The sequence below is a fragment of the Dipodomys ordii genome, unplaced genomic scaffold (genome assembly GCF_000151885.1).
Source record: "Dipodomys ordii isolate 6190 unplaced genomic scaffold, Dord_2.0 Scaffold15, whole genome shotgun sequence".
NCBI lineage: Eukaryota > Metazoa > Chordata > Mammalia > Rodentia > Heteromyidae > Dipodomys > Dipodomys ordii.
Genome location: NW_012267231.1, coordinates 12,496,244 through 12,514,550, shown reverse-complemented (window position 1 = coordinate 12,514,550; position 18,307 = coordinate 12,496,244). Strand labels below are relative to the sequence as shown.

Genomic DNA, 18,307 nt, shown 5'->3' with positions numbered 1-18,307 from the left:
CAGCTCAAGGCTAGTGCTCTACCACTTGAGCTATAGCACCACTTCTGGCTTTTTCTGCTTATGTGGTGCTGAGGAATCGAACCCAGGGCCTCATGCATGCAAGGCAAGCACTCTACCACTGAGCTACCTTCCCAGCCCTATATGACTTATTTCGTCCCAAAGCTCAAAGCAGGGAAGGAAGCAAGCCAATGGATAAGCATCTGTACCTAATGGTCTACATAGCCAGACATCTTCAAATCCTATAATTGGAGCAGATTTTGGGTCCAGATTTTTGTTGCCAATGTAACAATCACATGCAAGTGGGAATAATGCACAGATGGTTACTCTCTGAGTTTTGTAGGAACTGAGATACATATTCACTTCTGGAATTCAGGAAAATGAATTGGTGAGAAAAAACATCCTAGGTATTAATAAAAGGTCATGTCAGATTTATTCTGAATTTAGTCAGAAATTTCAACCAGTCTGAACTTTCTGGAAGGCTTTCTGTTTCACAGCAGGTGAACCACATCATTTATTTGTGTGTGTGTGTGTGTGTGTGAGAGAGAGAGGGGTGGGAGGAGTGGGGAGGGGAGAGTCAGTCCTAGGGCTTGAATGCATTCTACTGCTTGAGCCATAGCTCCACTTCTGTCTTTTTTGGGTGGATAGTTGGAGATAAAATCTCACAGACTTTCCTACCTGGGCTGGCTGAAACTGCTGTTCTCAGATCTCAGCCTCCTGAGTAGCTAGGATTATAGGCGTGAGCCATCAGCACCTGGCTTATTTAAAAACATTTGTCTTTTCTATGTCTAGCATTCCTCCCTTCTTCCTTCCACCCAGGTGGCCAAACCCAATGCACTTCCCAGGCTCAACATAAAGATGAGCTCTCCTGTCAAGCCAGAGTACAGAGCTTTAACTTCAATCACCCCACTACCATGTGTTAAGCTTGGACTCAAGTACTAGTTCTGCCCCTTAGGAATAGTTCAGCCTTGTGTGAAAAAAATTGTTTAAGCCCTCCACCCTTCAATTTCCTTACCTCACCTCTGGATAGTCTATATCTTACAAGGTGGTTGAGAGAATTCAATGAAATTACATAAATCAATGAACTTGCTAAATTATGAACCCAATATTGTCTTTCAAAGAAACTGAAGAAAACAGAAAAATTCCAAAACCAGTTTTGACTTTGTATTAATTAGTTCCAACTCAGAATGAAGAATCTACTGATACTCTTTGATACTCCCCCTTACCCAAGTATGGGGCTGAGTATAGAAAGTGGCACCAGTGAAGTTTCACTCACCTGACCATGAGTGAATAGACAGTTACGTGGAAGCCCATGTGGCCTTCCACTGTCCTAGGAAGAGAACTGGAACTCAGAGATCACAGTAAGTGGTCCCTGCAGATAGTGCACTGCCAGGAAATAGGGCAGATAAAATAGAGTCCTCATTGTATAGATTCCCTGCCATTCCTGTAGTTCCAAACTCGTAGAAACTATAGGTGCTTACTAAACTAATTTCAATGGAGAAAGAAAACAAACACTAGGCCATATTTATTGTGTCTCTCCTTTCCAAAATTCACGTGTTCAAGTCCTAACCCTCAATACTTCAAAATGAGGCTATACTTGCAGATGGGCTAATTAAGGGAAGTTACAATCAGGTCATTAGTGTGGAACTTAATGCAAAATATATGACCAGTGTCCTCCTGAGATGAGGGGATTAAAACACCAGTGCCACGGAAGAAAGAGCTTGTGAGGTCACTGTGGAGAACAGATCATCCACAAGCCAAGAAGAACCAACGCTGCTGACACCTTCATCTTTAACCTCCAGCCTCCTGACCTGTGAGAAATAACTTTGTGTTGTTCAAACCATGCGGTGCTTTGCTGTGGTAGGTCTAGCAATGAAACATCATCATAAATCTTATAGACGTCTGAGCTGCCTCCCTTCTGCCATTCAGGTCCCCAAGCCCAGTACATTTCCCAGCCCCTAACACAATGAATGTTCTTCCCTCTGGGAAGTCTAGGTCAGAGTACCATTTCACCTTCCTGCCCACAGAGGGCAGCAGAGCAACTCTGAAGCCTAGAGTAGTAGCAGGGCTCTCTCCTATCTGGCTCAAGAGGGATATTTGAGAGGAGATGAGAAGATATGATAAACTGCTTTACACAGAGTGAGGCACAAGTCCTTGATCAGACCACTTGGCTGTTTTGGTGTCTGCTCAAGAATGCGTAAGCTATTCCCACTGTGGTCCAAATTCCACTTATTCTGTTTGAAGCCATTCATGACTCATTCCCTACTCTAATCCACTTGTGATTTTTAAGTTTCTTTTCTACAAGTTGGTTTAATGACATTCTTCATAGTATGGAATGTCACATGACAATGTGATAAATTAGCAAACACTCAAAATGTTACTTAGGCATCTTTTTTAGTTGTTATTTTTTGCTGTGTGTGTGTGTGTATGCATACCAGCATGCTCACACTGGGGGCTTGAACTAGGAGCCTAGACACTGTCCCTGAGCTTTTTTGCTCAAATCTAGGGCTCTCCCATTTGAGCCACAGCTCTACTTCTAACTTTTTTGGTAGTTAATTGGGGATCAGAGTCTCGTGGGCTTTTGTGCCTAGTCTGGCTGCGAACTTCGATCCTCAGATCTCAGCCTCCTGTGTAGATATCATTTTCCAACCTACAGAAATAAAAGCACTTTTCTAATATGATCACTGAAATCTTCGTGTGGTTCATCTATTTGGGGTATGCCATTTTATTTTAAGGTTACTAATTTTTTAAAAGGCTCACTTTTTAGAATGGCCATTTTATTTCCTTGTTTGACAAGCCTTAAGATGGAGTTCTTTAGCTAACAACCCAAAGCCACCAGTTAGTTGTTCTGTCCCTTCTCAGGAGAAATTAGCTGAACCTGCGTTAACACTTCTCAATCAAGTCCGAATTGTCAAGAGATGTAGCATTTTTAATATAATGACAGACTAGGTTTCAAAAGGCTTGAAGAAATCTCCTGCTGGGCAAGACTGTAATTACCATGCCAAACAGTAGGGCCAGAGTCTCAAAATCAATCCACTCCACCACGTGGGTCAGGCTGGGTCTCTGCAATCCAAGCACAAATTTGCCAATTAATCCTGAGCATCACCCTCTCAGGGATAAATGGGCGGCCTTTGACCTCACCCCCAACTCATTGGGCCCAAGTCAGATTCATACCAACCACTTGCCTTTGAAGTGGGATTATATCCCTGCTAACCAGTGCATCTGTCATGTCAAATCGACTCATTCAAATAAGCATTTAAAAAATTGGAACCCTGTCCAGGGCAACTGTAGGAAGAATGTCTGTTGTTTGAACTGCAAGACTGACCCATGAGGATACCATCACAGCACAGGCTACCTATGTCCTCCGCAGTGAGGGGGGCCAGGACAGAGGACACCAGCTCAGACGGCCATGTGTCCTGCCCTCTACTCTCAAGGCAGCGTGGAGAGTGACTGAAGGGTCTACTAATAGAGCCTGACTGCTGGGAACGGGTAAGGAGCCCAGGGCCTTGCCAGTGTGTGTGCCAGCCAAAGGGCACAGAGTGATTTTTTCAAACGAAATAGATGGTTGCCACCCTATACCTTAACCATTTATAAAAATAACAGTAGTTTTCATTTTGGTGTTTTGTTTTGTTTTTTGTCAGTCGTGGGGCCTGAACTCTGGTCCTGGGCACTGTCCCTCAGCTCTTCAGCTCAAGGCTAGCGCTCTACCACTTGAGCCACAGCACCACATCCGGCTTTTTTCTTTTTGCTTATGTGGTGCTGAGGAATCGAACCCAGGGCCTCATGCATGCAAGGCAAGCACTCTACCGCTGAGCCACATTCCTAGCCCTAGGTCCAAGTTTTTAAATTGTGGGACATTTTACCTGTAGGAGGGGCATTTGTTTATACCAAATCTAGTCAATAACAATTCAAAAAAATCTAGTCAAAAAAATTTAAATCCTTTTTTTTAAAATAAAAAAAGGGGGAAGAGATGGTTCTGGGGCTTGAACTCAGGGTCTTACACTTTCACTCGGCTTTTCTTTTAAGGCTGGTGCTCTAGTACGTGAGCTATCCCGAGTGCAGCTTTTTGGGTGGTTAATTGGAGGTAAGACCCTCACAGACTTTTCTGCTCAGGTTGGCTTTGAACTACAATCCTCAGATCTCAGGCTCCTGAGTAGCTGGGATTACAGACACAAACTGTTAGCACTTAGCTAAATTCAAGTTCTAAGGCTATTGACCAGACCACCATAAACCATACCATACTCATACCCTACTAAATTCAAGTTCTTACTATTACTTTCAGGATAGTCCTAAGTTTTAATGTAATATATAGATATGTATATATATATATATATATACTAATATATTAACTATGGTATATACTTATATATACCAATATGTAATAAAGAATTAACACACCTCCTACATCCTTTTTATTACGTATTTATTTCTATTAGTTATTTAGTTTGTTATCCTTAAGTAGTCGCACAATAGGGTTTCAACTGAATGTCAGTTTGTGAGTACAAAGAATCTTGATCATATTTTATTCTTAATAAAAGAACTCTTTATTATAGCATGTATTTTATATGATATATTTATATTTTTATATTAGTGTAATAATTGTACAATGGGTTTGCTTGTAATACTTATATACGTGCATACAATTAATGTACTTCGATCAAACTCATCCCTGTATTGCTCTTTTTTAACTCCCTCCCTCCATACCTCTTTTAAAATAGTTATTACTGGTTTTTGTTATGCTATTTTCATTTGTGTGTGTGTGTGTGTTATATCTACCACCTATTACTCTCTTCCTTAATTTTTTAAACTAGTCTTTGTTCTTGGGTTGATTTGTGGACTCTAAAACAATTCATTGAGTTCCGTATAGTTGTTTTCAAATCCAGTCTGTGGGTGGCTGCCTTTGGGGGTGCTCTTAGCACAGTTCCAGCATTGCCCCTCAAACTACCACCCTCCATCTCCAGTGGCACTCAGCCTCTTTATTTCTCTACACAGACTCACCACGCTCCTGCCGGATGGAGCATGCTCAGGCCCTGATAGGACACCATCAACCCTGCAGGGGTCTCCAGGAGCCCCTGCTATCTATAGGACACAGACCCAGCCCCAGGGTCTCGCAACTCTCTGTGTCTGCCTCGAATCTGCCACTCTGCTTCCCAAAGGTTCGCCACACTGGATCCTGCTCTTACGCTGCTCAGCTTTGGGACAACTGCAAGACTACAAGAAATCTTCAACCAATATGAAGACTATGTTGGCTAAAGTTCAAATGATAATCATCAATGCCACAGTTGGTGAGTTCATACCTTTAGCATGGTTCCTGGGCAAAAATGTGGATGGGGCATACCAAAGAATTAAGCAGAGCAAATAAGGCCTATACCCCAGAGTGCTCCTCCATGGGACAGGCTGCCACGTGGTAAGCAGCAATTTGGAACATTATGACTTACGTCACCAACCACAGCCAGAGCTGCTAATGCTGCGAGAGCCCCCAACATGGCTGCCAGGGTTCTGTGAACAATCTGGAAAGAAACAGAAATTATTTTATTCCAGTCTACAAAAGCTTGGGCTGACACAAGGTTTCCATCTCTCACTGTATATCACATCATTTGAGTGATAAATAAAATCCAGCTGCTGGCGGCTCACACCTTTAATCCTAGCTACTGAAGAGGCTGAGATCTGAAGGTCCTGGCCCAAAACCAGCCTGGTCAAGAATGTCCATAAGATTCTTATTTCCAAGTTAACTACCAAAAAGGCTAGAAGTAGAGTCAGGTGGTAAAGCACTAACCTTGAACAAAAAAGTTCAGGGACAGAGCTCAGGCCCTGGGTTCAAGCCCCAGGATCAGCAAAGAAAAAAAAAAGATAAATGAAAGCTGGGTATCAGTAGCTTATACCTATAATCCTAACTACTCAGGAGGCTGAGATCTGAGGACCAAAATTCAAAGGCAGGCCTGGAAAGAAAGTCTGTGAGACTCTTATTTCCAATTAACCACCAAAAAATCAGAAGTGGAGCCATGGCTCAAGTGGTAGAGCGCTCACCTTGAGCATAAAACCTTATGGACAGTGCCCAAGTCCTGTGTTCAAGCCTCAGGACCAGCACACACACACACACACACACACACACACACACACACACACACACACGATTTATAAAAAGCAAAGGGAAAAAGGCTGTTCTAGAATAAAAGAGACATACAGATAGAATAACAAGACCCCACAAGTAGACCTTGTTCAGCCATGGAGGATTCAACTTACATTCCTCACCAAGAGTCCCTACTACCAGACATCCATGGGCTCGGTTCTAGAACCTTCCTGACCTTGCCTCTTGCCGCTCATCGACTTGACACTTCCAAGGTGTTTCTTGTACCTACTAAGCTCACCTGGAAGTACCTCCTCAGATTCCCATTTTTCTCTCTCCTTGCCAGCTCCACACAGGGAGCCAACATTCTTGCTGACCTGTAAGGTCTGGTTTAACAAGCTAAATCAGCAACAGAACCACCCAAGCCAGGAAGGGTTTGTCCTTTCATTTAATGTGCAGAGCCACACCTAGGATTTTCTAGGAACATCGAGATGATAGCACTTCAGGCCTTTTGGGGAGATGGCCATTCGCAAATGGATAATGAGGAGAGATTCCTCCACACACCTGACCTTCATATGCGTATCTTGTGATGCAGGAAGGAGGGATGCTAACATGCCCTCCCATACATGAAGACTCTGAATCTCAGACAAGTTCATACCTTGTCTGCTCAAGATCATACTTGGCTTGAGCTATGGAGAATAGAAACCCTGTACATATTCCATTTTCTTACTGTGCTTTGGTGTGCATATGTTGTGTGTGTGTGTGTGTGTGCGCGCACACACACACACGTGTGCACACGCGGGCACATGCATGCGAATACTAGGGCTTGAATTATACTAGGGCTTGAATACTAGATTTGAATACTAAAGCTTTAATACTAAGCCTTGAATACTAGGGCCTGTGTGCTGTTTATTAGCTTTTTTGATCTAGGCTGGTGCTCTACCACTTGAACCACAGCTCCACTTCCTGATTTTTTGTGGTTAATTGGAGATAAGGGTCGCTTGGATTTGTCTGCCTGGGCTGGCTTTTGAACCTGGATCCTCAGATCTCAGCCCAGTCTTAATTTCAGCTAGGATTATAAGCATGACCCACGGTTGCCTGCCTCTCACTGTGCCTTTGCTGGTCCCTTCAGACCACATCTTGCCCTACGCCATGTCCAAGATTCAACAACTATTCGGATACAGTCCTGTTTTCTACCTAGAATGAAAGATGTGCCAATTCCAAGAGTGACAGTATTCTGATTCGATTAAGTTAGGATTAACCCACGACTACCCTAAGAAAATATCTATCAAATTAAAATACCCTGCAGACACAATGGAAGGGGTGAACTGATCAAGATGCATTGTACTCAGAACCTGACTTATGGAATCATAACCTCTTGGTACAACTACCTACTAATGATTTTTGTGGGTATTTGCTGCTTCTGGGGGTTGAACTCAGAACCTGGGTGCTGTCCGTGAGCTTTTGGGATCAAGGTTACTATCATATCACCCTACCACTTGAGCTACAGATTCATTTGTGGCTTTTTTGCTGGTTAATGGGAGATAAGAATCTCATGGATTTTCCTGCCTGGGTGGGTTTTGAACCACGATTCTCAGATCTTGGCCTCCTGGGTAGTTAGGATTACAGGCATGTGTGCCACTAGTGCCCAGTAAATACCATGTGTAGGAGCTGATAGATCATGGAGAGCGGACATGGTCATTACCTCAAATATGATCAGCACGTAGACCCCCATGAGAATGATGGCTGCAATGGTCACTTGTATTTCTGCACTTGCCCAGTGGAACTGATGAGCCAGCAAGAGAGGAACAAGCCGAGGCTGCTGGAGGGAGGCCCGGATGCTGATGGAGACAGCCTCCCTGCAGAATGAACAAAGACCTTGGGTCCAGGCCAGAGAAACAAATCCCTAGTCAGCAATCCATAACCCTTCCCTCAGTGACCTTTCTAGCTCAAGTCAACCTTGGCCGGAGCCACAGTCCACATGGATTGTAGAGTGATTTGGCCTGACACTTGAGCTGACAGATGGAGAGAAACCTGATCACAGGTGAGTGGCTAGGCTGCAGGACACAGTTTTTCTAGGCCAATCAACGAGGGCTATTCAACTCCACAGGCTCCACCCACCTCACTGTGGGAAGAGCCAAAGACTGCACCTGGGACTTAGCCATTCGCTCCCCTCACACCCCCTTCCCCAACATACCTGACTGCTCACCAAGAACAAAATATCAATGGCAGTTATCTACACACCACAAACAAGAATAAGCAAGTTATACTTTACAAAGTTGTCAATAACTCTCATTGCTTTGTGTCTCTCTACTTGCCCCCTCAAATTCATATGCTAATGTCCTAACCCTCATCATCTCAGAAGGTGACTGCGGTGAGAGGCAGGCCTCCTTACTGGCTTTATATTATAGAGCTTGTAAAGGCTAAAAAAGAAAAGTTCTTAGAGCAAGCCCTAATCCATTAGAGCTGGTGTCCTTATGAGAGATTAGGATCCTGTCTCAGGGGATGATACAGTAAGAAGACGGCCATCTGTAAACCAGGAGAGGCCTAGGGGAAACTGGCCTGATTGAGTGGCTGATCTTGGAGTTTTAATCTCTAGAACTGTAAGGAAATAAATACCACTCTGTCCCGGAGCTTGTGTGCTCAAGGCTACCACTCTAACTCTTGAGCCACAGCACCACTTCCGGTGTTTTTGTGGTTGATTGGAGATGAGAGTCTCCTGGACATTCCTGCCTGGGCTGGCTTCAAACTGTGATCCTCAGATCTCAGCCTCCTGAGTGGCTAGGATTTACAGGCATGAGCCACTGGGGCCCAGATTAAGCCAACTTTTGAATCACCCTCATCTCAGGTGTTTGTTCCACTAACAGAAAACAGAGCACAACAGTGAGTATGTCTTAGACACGCTGGCCCAGGACTGTCTTCATCCAAGAACCCACCGGCTCAGTATCTCAAAGGTCCTGCTCACCACCAAGTGTTCACTTCTTCTTGGATTTAAAAATACTGTCCAATTGTGAGTGACCTGTAAAAGCCAAAATGTAAAAAAAAAAAAAAATCATAGTAAGACTTTTCACTTGAAATGCCATCTGGGATCTGGAGCTACTAGGTTTAGATATTTGCTGAGAATAAGAAAAATAGGAAGAAAAGAACAACGAGGAATTTTCACATAAGATCCTACATCCTTGAATTCAGGAGGTTGGCCAAGTAGTGTTGGGAAAATCTACAATTCAGAGAGCATTAGAAAATAATAATACATAAAAGAACAATGCAATGCTCAGAACATGAAGTTCTTTTGGAATGATTAAAATGCTCTAAAAAATTTTTTAAAAAAGAAAAGCACAGCTATAGACTGACTCTCATGCATGATCTGATCCTAGCTACTCAGAGCCTCTTATTAACCACTAAAACGCTAGAAGTGGAACTGTGGCTCAAGTGGTAGAGCACTAGCCTTGAGCAAAAAAGCTCAGGGGGGATTGGGAAGTGGCTCAGTGGTAGAGCACTTGCCTTGCGTGCATGAGGCCCTGGGTTCAATTCCTTAGCACCACATAAGCAAAAAGAAAAAAGCCGGAAGTGGTACTGTGGCTCAAATGGTAGAGCAACTAGCCTTGAGCTGAAGAGCTGAGGGACAGCACCCAGGTCCAGAGTTCAAGCCCCATGACCAGACCCCCCCCCAAAAAAAAAAGCTCAGGGACAGCACCCAGGCCCTGAATTCAGGCCTGAATTCACGTATACAGGTCCAGAGTTCAGGCCCCATGACCAGACTGCCCCCCCCCAAAAAAGCTCAGGGACAGCACCCAGGCCCTGAATTCAGGCCGGAATTCACGTATACACACATACACATCCTATATATACAGTGTTTGTGTATATATATGTATATACACTATTTGCAGTACATATATGTTATATATATATAGTGTGTCTATATACATATGAATATACATATATATTGGACTATTTCCAGGATCTTCTAGGATATCAAAGCCCAGGGTGTATGGTTCCCTTCATAAAAATGATGCAATATTTGCATATAACCTACATACATCCTCCTGTACACTTTAAATCATCTAAAGATTATTTAGAGTAGGTAAAACAAGCTGGGTGCCAATGGCTCATGCCTGTAATCCTAGCTGCTCAGGAGGCTGAGATCTGAGGATCATGGTTTGAAGCCAGACTGGGCAGGAAAGTATGTGATACCTTTATCACCAAGTAACCATCAAAAAATTGGAAGTAGAAAGGCTGGGAAGGTGGCTCAGTGGTAGAGCGCTTGCCTTGCATGCCCGAGGCCCTGGGTTCAATTCCTTAGCACCACATAAGCAAAAAGAAAAAAGCCGGAAGTGGTGCTGTGGCTCAAGTGGTAGAGCTCTAGCCTTGAGCTGAAGAGCTGAAGGACAGCACCCAGGCCCAGAGTTTAGGCCCCACGACCAGACCCCCCCCTAAAAAAAAAGAAAAAAAAAGTAAATTGGAAGTAGGTCTGTGGATCAAAGTGGTAGAGCACTAGCCTTGAGCAAAAAAAAAAACAAACAAAAAAGCTCAAAAACAGCACCTAGACCCTGAGTTCAAGGCCCATGACCACCAACAAAAACCCCAAACAACAACAACAACTGCTTTCAAGTATCATGTTTCCTTGAATAATAATCCAGCAAAACAGTTTGGAATGCAAATCTCACAACTCCAATAGTACTGAAATGGCAGGCAGTTTATAAATGATTTAGAAGAAGGGGACAGGAGAGAATTTCAATGGCAAATGACAGACAAGCACCAGTGGTTTGACTAGCGATGATGTCATTATTGCCCTCTGCCTTCCTATCAACTCCACTCAACAAGAAACTCCATTCCTACTGAGATGCCGTGAGACGTCACAGCTCCTTTCAATTAAGTGGTTAACGGAACCTGCGCTGGTCTGCGCCGCCTGGAGCCCAGGGTGTCCATCTGGGTCACTGCCACCACCACGTGCTCGTCTCTCCCAGAACGACTGGGTCCCGCGGCCACCAGCGCCCCTGCGAGGTCCACCTGGAGCAGGGCCGAGTCCTTGTGACCGCTGACATTCAGCGCTGGGGGCACGTCAAGGGGAACCCCAAAGGAAGGAGGGAAGTGTCCTGTCCCCCTACCGCCCCACCCTCCTCGGATGGTGTACAAAGAAATGACATATGTAGGCATTTCTTCCAACTCTCGAAGGCACTGGACCACTTCTGAAGCCCATCAGCCCCTTCTACGTAAACCATTGGCCCTGAATGATGTTATCATATTTAGCAACCTCTGGTTGGGGTCTAAATGCTGCCCCCTCCGCTGTCCTGCTGTCTTCTATGCTTTCCCTTCTTTTTTTTTCTTTTTCTTTTGCAGTTACCACATTCCTGGGCTCAAGTTCAAGGCCCACACAGTAAGCAGGATGCCTGCACATGAACCGAACCATGTCCACACCCAGATCTGAAGGTATACCTAGTCCTTATTTATAAGATGAGAAGTCATAAAAAAAAAATGGGCTGGGAAGGTGGCTCAGTGGTAGAGCCCAGGGCCTTGCATGCATGAGGCCCTGGGTTCAATTCCTCAGCACTACATAAGCAAAAAGAAGAAAGCCAGAAGTGGAGCTGTGGCTCAAGTGGTAGAGCTCTAGCCTTGAGCTGAAGAGGTAAGGGACAGCGCCCAGGCCCAGGCCCAGAGTTCAGGCCCCATGACTGGACCCCCCCCCCAAAAAAAACAACAACAAGTAAAATATTTAGGCCAGGTGCAGGTGGCTCACACCTGTAATCCTAAATACTCTGTAGGCTGAGAGCTGAGGATCATGGTTCAAAGCCAGACTGGGCAGGTCTAGCAGACTCATATCCAATTAGCCACCAAAAAGCTGGAAGTGAAACTGTGGCTTAAGCGGTAAAGCACCAGCCTTGAGCAAACAAACAAACAAAAAAAGCCAAGCAAGAGTATAAGGTCTTGAGTTCAAGCCCCAGTACTGGTACATATATACACACAGAAAAGAAGTAAAAATCTTGAAAGTGGTTTAAAAAATCAATGATGTCCAAAGTAGCCTTTTTTCAAAGGCTCTTAATCAGGGAACAACCACTTGTCCCATATCACAGTGACCCTCAATGGACACCCCTACTATAACCCTTCCCTTTGTCTCTACATCTGTGTGTGTGTATGTGTGTGTGTGTGTGTGTGTGTGTGCGTGCACGCGCGCACGTACTGTACAAACATAAGCAGCCATGTTCTTCAGACTCTGTAAAATCCAGGGTGACTCTCAGAGCCTCCCCCATCCTGGGAGATGCTGCGGGGGACAAGAACTCCACCCAGTAGCTGTCCCAGTCATTCTGATCCAGAAGAGAAAAACCATTATAGGCAGACAAATAAATCTCCCAATCATTTATGATGGATAAACATGTTTCTAAGGTCTGTAAGCAGCAGTTCATTTGTTTTAGGATGGTTCACTGGCAATTCCTTTGCTCTCCTTTAAATTCCTAAACACAGTAGATGGTGGTTCTGGGGGGCAGAATAATGGAATAATGCTGTTGCCTGAGTACCTCTGCAGGATTTGCATTGGGTATAGGGGAGGGTCACTGAATGATTCATTCTTTGTATTGTAGTGTTCCTCTACAAGATGTACTGTTAAGAAAAAAATAACATTCTGATACCAATGGACCGAGAAAGGGTGAGTGAGTGCCAGCGTAATATTCCATGTACGAATGTGAAAAGGATCTAGGCCAGAAGAAGTGGTAAAGCATGGAACCAAGAGTCTCTGGATTGCCAGACCTGACCTGGAAATGTCCTACTCTGCTGTCTTCCTCCCTCCATGATGAGCTTCAGTTACAGCCTGCAGAAACAACATTGTGTGGGGTGGGGGTGGGTGGGTGCTAGGAGCCTTCTGGTCAGAGCTGTAAGAGTTCCTAAAACTTGATTTTCCCAGGGTGATTGACCATCTCCATGTACATTTTGGATACAGTAGCTTTCCAGTGGTGACACAGCTAACAGCTGCCAGAACTCTCCTTGGTCTGGATATAAGCTGAATAAAACCTGTGAACAATCAGAAACATTCTGATGAGAGCATTGTGAGAGGAAAGCAGTAGGAATAGAAATCATTTTAATGACTATTAAAATAGAGATGTGATTCTGGGGGTGATTTGTGAAACCACAAATAGCCTTTTCATAGATACAAAAATATTCTGATTCATTCTGCTGTATTTCGGCGATCCTGGGCCTTGATTATTGGTATTTGCTAGCTTTAAGAATTAAGTACCCAGCCACAAAATTAAATTGTCAAAGGTAGATAAATGTGATTTTTCCCATATAAGAGAGCAGATGAATATTGCCTCTGTGACAGTTGTAATGTGTGTTTGAGGAATTTGCAAAGATTCATATATACTATAAGAAAGTAAAGAGCCAAGTGCTGGCGGTTCACGCCTATAATTCTAGCTACTTGGGAAGCTGAGATCTAAGGATCACAGTTCAAAGCCAGCCCAGGCAGAAAAGTCCGTAAGACTCATCTCCAATGAACCACCAGAAAACCAGAAATAGAACTGTGGCTCAAAGTGGTAGAGCAGTAGTCATGAGCAAAATAGGCCAGGTACAGCACCCAGGCCCTGAGTCCAAGCCCCACAACTGACGATGAAAGAAAGAAAGAAAGAACGAAAGAAAGGCAGGAAGGAAAGAAGGAAGAGAGAGAGAGAGAGACAGAGAGATGACATAGTGTAGAACATCAAACAAATTCCCCAAATTCTGTTTTGAATGTGTCCACAAAATGTTTCTCGTCCAAAAGAAGGCTAAGGACCAGACTACACATGTGACTCAAGTCAGCTCATGGAGCCAAGGAGACCTGGCCAACACCGACCATCCCAGACACCCGCAAGAGCCTGCTTTTGGAGTCACACTAGTGTGTGAGAAAGTACAGGGGTATAGAGCAGCAAAAACAGAGAAAACTGAGTGTGTTGTTCAGAGTTGAGGACAGCTGGGCTTTGTTTCCAACACAGGCTACTCCCTGCTGAGTTAAGCCTGTCTGCATTCAGTTTACTCACTACCAGTGTCACACATCATTATGGCGGTTTACATGTGACAACCCCAGATCCAGAGCCACCCCGGGTTTCCCTGCCCACCCCCAGCCAGCCACCAGCACACATCCTCAGTATCTCCTTTAAAGATCCATCCTTGGGTCAGGTAGAGAAGGCCAGATAGTGAGCCCCACATCACAGGTCCCCAGGGCACCCCAAGAGGGGATGCATCAATGCACCCAGAGAGGCCCGGATGCCTTCCCTGAGCAGGGGCATCCCTTGGCGTCCCCAGCACTCACGGAGCACACTGCCACAAAGACAAACAGGCCCGGGGTCTTCAGCAGCTGCACACAGCACCTGCCAGGGAAGAGATGAGTACTGAGCTACGCAAGGCAGCTGTCCTGCCCGACCTCTGGTGCCCTTCTGAGGCCTTGAGTAATCTCTCTCAAAGCACCCTCGCTAGCCAGGAAAGCTACTACCTCGGGCAAAGGGGTTTAGTGGAGGTATGGAGAGGAAAACACTAATCCTGAGGGTTCTGTCTATGCATCTATAGCTATACCAGCACACATACATATATATGTATGCATCTATATCCATATATACAGAGACAGAGAGAAAGAAAGGAGACAGAAGAAGAGAGAGCGACAGAGAGACAGAGATAAGACAGCACAGACATCACCCACGTCCAGCAAAGTCCATTCATCCCTCCCTTGCACGCACATCCTTAGTCTCCCCACATGCTTAGCTCTCACAGCACCGGAGGCTGGGCCTCCTCCAGGCTGCGCCAGGCACAGACTCAACCCTTCCTTCCTCCATAGCTACCAAGATGGCAGCAAGTTTTGACCACATCACATGGACGCCAGGAGTGAGTGGTTCTACCTGCAAACCTAATGGCCACAAGGACCCCGGGCTCACACACAGGAAGAAAGGGAGGACAAGATGTGGGTCATTTTGAGCTGTCACCATTGTCCGCTCAGCTTCACTCGCGCCATACCAATTTTGTAGGGCCACTCAAAATGTCTTTTCAGGCCTAGGGGAGAGATAGATAACCTTGACGGAAAAGTGCAGCCTAGCAAAGTGTAAAATCGTTCATTATTCTCTAACTCTTGGTGGTTTGGAAAATGAAATAGAGGAAAGACTTAGAGCCTCACCCAAAGCTAACAGTAAGCAACAGGCAGGCCTCACCCACTGCCAGCGCTGGCACTCAGGCCCACCTACCTCAGCTTGGAGAGAGGGACTCTGAGCTGAGCGCTGTCCAGCAGCTCTCCTTTCTCCAAGGAGGCAGATGTAGACAAACCAGCCATGCCTTTGCTCAGCAGACATGTTGGCCCCCAGTCAGCTGAGCCATTTTCCCAAGATTCTTCAGGAGCAATGAACTCTGGGTAAGCAGGCATGCACCGTGTCCTTGAAAGCAAGAGTTTTGTGTTTAAAATTCCTGAAAGCACATTTCCAAAACAAGATTTCCCCCATGCCTCGAGCCAGTTCACTTCAGTGGTGAAGTATAAAATGTCATAGAATCAATGCTCATCTTTAAAAGGACCACAGACAGCTAGGTACCAGTGGCTCACACCTGTAATCATAGTTACTCAGAAGGCTGAGATCTAAGGATTATGGTTCAAAGCCAGCCTAGACAAGAAAGTCCGTGAAACTCTTGTCTCCAATTAAGCTGCAAAACAAGCTGGAAGTGGAGCTGTAGTTTAAATGATAGAGAGCTAGCGTTAAGCAACAAAGCTCAGAGACAGCACCCAAGGCCCAGGATCAGCGTGCGCACACACACACACACACACACACACACACACAAAGGACCACAGACAGTGTGACATTGTCACGCTGATGGGAATGGCTCTTTCTTGATGTCATAGGGCACTTGAGTCAAAGAAAAATTTCCTGGGTGTCACTTAAGTTTTCAAGTCTTGAGGAATGATTGGGTCTTGAAGATGTATCAGTCAGGGAAAGCCAAGCTCAGAGAGGCAGATGCACATGTTTTCTCTCCTATGTGGATGCTAGACCTAAAATACACAGGGACATGATAAAGTGTAAGGACTCTAGGGATTCACACACAGTGAGGCCAAAGGAGGTTACTCTTAGGAGAGGAACACAAAGGTGCCATGCGTATGTGCCTCTGATCATATAAAATAATATTTATCAAAGTGAACTCCAGGAAACGGAAACTATCAACTAGATAACAACTGCAACAAAATAAAGTTGGTAAATGTCATGCAGTAAAAAGACCTTCCCCAGCAGGGCACCGCTGACCCATGCTTGTAATCCTAGCTAGTCAAGAGGCTGAGATCCAAGCATCGCAGTGCAAAGCTTGCCCCAAAAAGAAAGTCTGAAAGGAAAAACTCTCACCCCTTCTTTAATGAGGAGTTCCACAGTAAAGGAGTGTTTTCTGTAATGCCAGGGTCTTTAGAGCTGGAGCTAAACTGAGGCAGAGATGAGTGAGACCTGGGAGAGGTGAGAAAAATACCAGCATCACCAACACAAAAATAATGTAGGTATTTTCAACAACGCTCTGTAATAAATTGCACGAGGGAATTTGACCAAAGTTCTTGCTGGAGTATATCAAGCTGGAGTTTAGGAGAGATCATTAGGAAGAGCTCTACTTCCCAACCTATACCAAATCAAAACACAGAGTAGTTTTTTTTTTTCAGGGAAGACTATCAATCTGTATTCTGGGACTCATTTTAACAGGGAGCTTTTGACCCATAAGAGCATTCAAGCTGATGGGTCCATACATCTACATCTACATCTACAAATAGATACATATATACATATATATCATCTGAGATCAGAATATAAACCATTATTTAACCTAATAGCTCCTATTTGAAAGACCAAATAGTAGAAGTCAGGGCCAACATGTTGGGATGAAATGGTCATGAGAAGGACAGAGAGAGGGCTCTGAAGCAAACTGCCACAACTGCCACAACCGAAGCAAAGCAAAGGCTGGCTTTGGGGAGGCTGCCCCCCCCCCCGGGGCACTGGCCTGTCCACTGAAGCAAGGGTTACCATACATGCATCATCCAGGCCAATTTTGGGGGAAGGAGGAGTAACTGCAAGGACTTAACAAAGTGCATCAACAAGGACACATAAAATATAAAAACAACTCATTTTTCAAGACCAGAGGTGAGACTCAAGTGGTGGAGTATCTGTCCAGTTAGTTGCTAACAGTTTATTTTTTATGAGAAGTAATAGAAACCATTTTCATGCTTAACTGTTGGGAATATAACACTTTATACAGTGGTTTACTGCCTTTCTTCCTGTAGATGAACCATGAAACACCTGGAGAAATAACATAAATAGATAAGGAAATTGGGTTTGTTGTTGTTTGTACCAATACTAGGGCTTGAACTTAGGGCCTCTGTGCTGTCCCTTAGCTCTTAAGGTAAAAAAAATATATATCATATATTATCAATAGCGAGATATTGTTCCTGATCTTTTCTCTTTTGAACAAAAGATTCCAGAAATCTTGTTGTCATTTCTCTGACACAAATATCAAGATTATTCTGATTTAACTCATGTCTCAACAAACTCACAAATATTTGTAAAATTCCTATGTGCTTATAAATTGATAAGCTAATGGTCCCTATTATGAATAATTGGGATGTTATAATGGAGAATAACTAAACCAATTGTACATAATTCCATATTAATGTTAACATTTACAAAACTTATCTTCAGACTTTTTGGGTTCTTTTAAGACATGGTCTCACTGTATAGCCTAGGCTAGTATTGAACATGTAATCTACCTGCCTCAGTTAAGTCATTTCTTTCCTTACATGTAAATGATTTTTTTAAAGCAGTACTGGAATTTGAATTCAGAGTTTCACACTTGTTAGGCTGGTGCAATGTCAGTGGGTCATGCCTCCAGCCCCGATTTTCACTGGTTAGTTTTAGGATAGGATCTTGCTAACCAGTACCTGGTTAGGATGCTGATTAAAAAAAAATCATTATCAGGATTTTGTGTGAAATGAAAATGATTAATTTGCCTGGTGGCTCACATCTGTAATCTTACCTGCTCAGGAGGCTGAGATCTAAAGGATCGTGGTTCAAAGCCAGCCTGGGCAAGAAAGTCAGTGAGACTCTTATCTCCAATTATCCACAAGAAAACCAGAAGTGGAGCTATGGTTCAAAGTGGTAGAGTACTAGCCTTCATCAAAAAAGCTCAAAGACAGCATCTAGGTGCTGAGTTCAAGTCCCACAACTGACACAAGAAAAAGAAAATTAAAGAAAGAAAGAAAAGAGAGAGAGAAGAAAGAAAGAAAGAAAG

At 44.3% G+C, this 18,307-nt stretch overlaps 1 protein-coding gene across 1 annotated transcript in view; it reads right to left on the bottom strand.

Annotated features, from left to right (window-relative positions):
- Oca2 (oculocutaneous albinism II) overlaps positions 1-18,307 on the bottom strand; it is a 45,098-nt gene that overhangs the window by 24,838 nt on the left and 1,953 nt on the right. Inside the window, exons 2-10 of the mRNA XM_013011910.1 lie at positions 16,387-16,482; positions 15,253-15,438; positions 14,334-14,391; positions 12,991-13,063; positions 10,952-11,112; positions 9,001-9,083; positions 7,770-7,923; positions 5,436-5,507; positions 2,995-3,060 (exon numbers count right to left, since the gene is read on the bottom strand). Of these exons, the coding sequence (XP_012867364.1) occupies positions 2,995-3,060; positions 5,436-5,507; positions 7,770-7,923; positions 9,001-9,083; positions 10,952-11,112; positions 12,991-13,063; positions 14,334-14,391; positions 15,253-15,438; positions 16,387-16,482 (949 nt within the window). The remainder of the gene's footprint in view (positions 1-2,994; positions 3,061-5,435; positions 5,508-7,769; positions 7,924-9,000; positions 9,084-10,951; positions 11,113-12,990; positions 13,064-14,333; positions 14,392-15,252; positions 15,439-16,386; positions 16,483-18,307) is intronic.